General features: G+C 38.0%; 1 protein-coding gene across 1 annotated transcript; it reads left to right on the forward strand.

The window, feature by feature from the left end:
- Nucleotides 1-1623: 1623 nt before the first annotated feature.
- On the forward strand, nucleotides 1624-2918 carry LOC149171841 (putative protein S-acyltransferase 19). The gene is made up of 3 exons (XM_089424134.1): nucleotides 1624-2019; nucleotides 2117-2314; nucleotides 2417-2918. The coding sequence occupies exons 1-3, from the start codon at nucleotides 1972-1974 to the stop codon at nucleotides 2687-2689; spliced, it is 519 nt and encodes a 172-aa protein (XP_089280260.1). The 5' UTR covers nucleotides 1624-1971; the 3' UTR covers nucleotides 2690-2918.
- The last annotated feature ends 278 nt before the right edge of the window (nucleotides 2919-3196 follow it).

A 3196-nucleotide genomic window follows, 5' to 3' on the forward strand; every position in this document is an offset into this window, starting at 1 on the left:
TCTTTCAGGTCTGCTTTCTTCTCATTTTCACGAGTCCTCTGTTCCAGTAGGGTGGACACCAAATAAGAAACCACCCACTGTAAGGCTTAAATACTTGCTTCTATCTGGGAAAATCTGGCCTCGGGGGAGTCATCTTCTTCTTTATTGGAAAGTAGCTACCTAACTCTGCTTTGTTCTAATCCTTCCCGGGGCATCCCACCTTCCAATAGACACCAACGTTTGATTTTAACCATCTATCAAACACACTTTACAGCATGGGAACTAAACTGCTGATGCAATGGGAACTATATCACTGTAACAATGACGACTCTGTTCTGTTCTTTGTATCAATAATATTGTATTCTGTTCTGTTATCTGTATCAGCATTGCTTGATATTCCTCATGTCCAATTGAATTGATTTTGGTAGTTGTAATCCATATTTTTTTATGGTATTTATTTATCGGATGCTTGTAGCCATGGCCAGTACGAAATCGAATCTAGAGTTCGCTTTTCGTGATTTCTAAGGAACCAAAATTAACATTAATACAAGCGTCCTACATGTAAACGCAAAATCCCCCCAAAAAAATCCACCTATAAACTCCGAGACCGAGCATTGGGGATGTCTGCGTAGACCACAAATCCGTCGGTTTTATAAAAAGTTTATAAAGAAAAAAATAAAAATATTTAAACTGCTAACTTTAAACTGCTTTCTCAGTAATTTGTAACGGTTTGTTCAGGGATTACAGGAATACGTGCCCTTCTCTGTCACAGTGGACACCATTGAAGGCACATGGAGAATCGCTGCTAACTTTAAACTGCTTTCTCAGTAATTTGTAACGATTTGTTCAGGAATTACAGGAATTTGTAACAAATTTGCGGATATTTCTGCCGGCTTCATGCAGTGGGTGAAGATTCGAGCCCACCATCATTATGGAGAGAGGCGTTGGCATAACAGTTTTCCTTTGAGGTTTAGAACTCGCACCGGGTTTTTAGTAATTATTGAAGTGGGCGTAACGTTTTATATTTGGTATTGCAGGAAAATAATTCTGCAATTCATGCAAGACCATGCCTCGGACCTAACGAGAGATCAGGACGGAACAATGATGTTTCTGATCACAATGGAGACATGGCTGGGGAGGGTTTCAGCACAATTTTGCCGGAGAAGCTAGCAGCCCTGGGAAAGGTATGTGATTTTTTCTTTTAGGGTTGAGAAAATTTTAATATTTGACATGTTAGTAAGTATACTCGGGGATCCTTAACCGGGTTTTGGATTTATGGTTAAGCGGAGGGGATAATATTCCTCACCGAGGTTTAAATTCTTTATAGACATATTTTACTCTGTATGACCTGTCTCAGCTGTGCAAGCTGTGAGTGAGAGTCTTAGAAGGAGTTTTCCTGGTAAGAAAGCTTCTAAAAATCGCTGAGTTGATATTATGAGGAACACAAGATTTCTGATAGATTAGGGAGATTATTGGTTATGTATGTGTTCAAAACTTGCTTCATTGCTAGGAAGATAAATTGCTTTACATTGAACAACATATTTTTGTCATGTATTTGAAATGAAATATGCTTTTGGATGATCTATGTGGTTGTATGTTTGTCCACTCGTCTGTGATTGGCATGCTGTTACCCAGTTTCAGTGAACTGAAATTGTATTCTTTCAGAGATTTTCTAGAAGGATCTAAAGTTTATGTTGTTTGAGGAAAACTTCTTAGAATGTTATGTTGGAGTCTGGACCACAGAATGCCTGTATAGAATCACAAGAGAAAAAATTGTATGAAAATGTTGAATGATTCCTGAATTATAGGAAGGACAGTAATTCATTGAAGAGGTTCTATAAAATCTGATAAACCTAACAACATTCAGCCAATATTAAGGTACTCTAAGTTTGATAACCGGCATAAAACTTTAGTAAGCTTTTGTCTCTGAAACTGAGTTCTGATGTTGTCTTCGTGCAGGTAGTATGTACATTGGTGGCCTTACTTGCTTCAATGCCATTAGCAGAGCTTTTCTTTTTTCATATTACACTGATTAAAAAGGTTAGTTTTATTTAAAAATCCATATGGTTCTCAACAATCTTTTGTCGATTTATATTCACTAAACTTAACATCCTTTAACAAGAGTACTGAATAGCAGGGAATTACGACATATGAATATGTAGTGGCAATGAGGTCACAAAGTGAGCCGCCAGGAGTTTCTGTTGAGGGTGATGCACGAAGTATACCTTCCTCTCCAAGTGGTTCAACTGCCACTGGTTTAAGTGGAGGAAGTTCTCTTGGTTTGCAGTATAAAGGTGCATGGTGTACACCACTTAGAATATTTGTTGAGCATCAGGTATATAAATTTGTTATCCACAATTTCAAATCTTGGTTTAGGTCTGTAATTTGGTCAGACTATAGTAGTACAGGCTGACATGTATTGTGTGTTAAATGGCAGGATGAAGTTATTCCACACCCGTCCACTGTTGATCCTGATGATATCGAGGTTGTAAATAGGATGGAAAACAGGATGCAGAAGCGTCCTGTTAGAATCAGTGCTTGGAGGCTAGCCAAATTGAATCCAGATGAAGCTATGCGAGCAGCGGCAAAGGCTAGGGAGTCTTCATCTGTTTTGTGTCCAGTTGGTGCTCGAGGAGTCCCTGATACTGATTATAGCTCAATTGTTGGTCTTCTTTACTTAGCTGTGTTCAATTTCAATCACTCTGCATAATGGCTGAAGCTGTGTTTGAAGTTGAGTGGAGTCCATGTAAAGTCCCTTGCCCACTTGATCTACTTGGAGCAAACTTTTAGAGAACAAGAACATGATAATAACAAACCTCGGGGAAAAACCTTTTGCTTTGCAAATTCCAGTTGGGGTCCTTAATAAATATAGTTAAAGTCTATAAGCACTTTTTAAGGCATTTCAGCACACCTCAGTAACTAATTTAATCATTTGCACATCTCTTTTGTTTTGGTGAGCATTTATTGTCTTTTCTCTTGTGTTTCTTTACTTGTTTAAAACTTTTGAACAATTGATATCATTCAACGTTTTTGTGAATTAATTAAAGTCTGGCCAATTTTCGCTGATGAATCCATTGCTACTGCGTTGTAGCATTTCTTTTTGCATCCTGATCGGGTAAAGCAGTAAACCTTGATGCATGTTTAGCTATAATGGCCCTAGTGTCTTTTAACTCCTCAATTTATATTTTATGCGACAGCCAAAGAACTGGTAGCTTGT

Source organism: Pinus tabuliformis, chromosome 4_2, assembly GCF_031772625.1.
Source record: "Pinus tabuliformis cultivar Carrire ecotype Pingquan chromosome 4_2, CPIR1, whole genome shotgun sequence".
NCBI lineage: Eukaryota > Viridiplantae > Streptophyta > Pinopsida > Pinales > Pinaceae > Pinus > Pinus tabuliformis.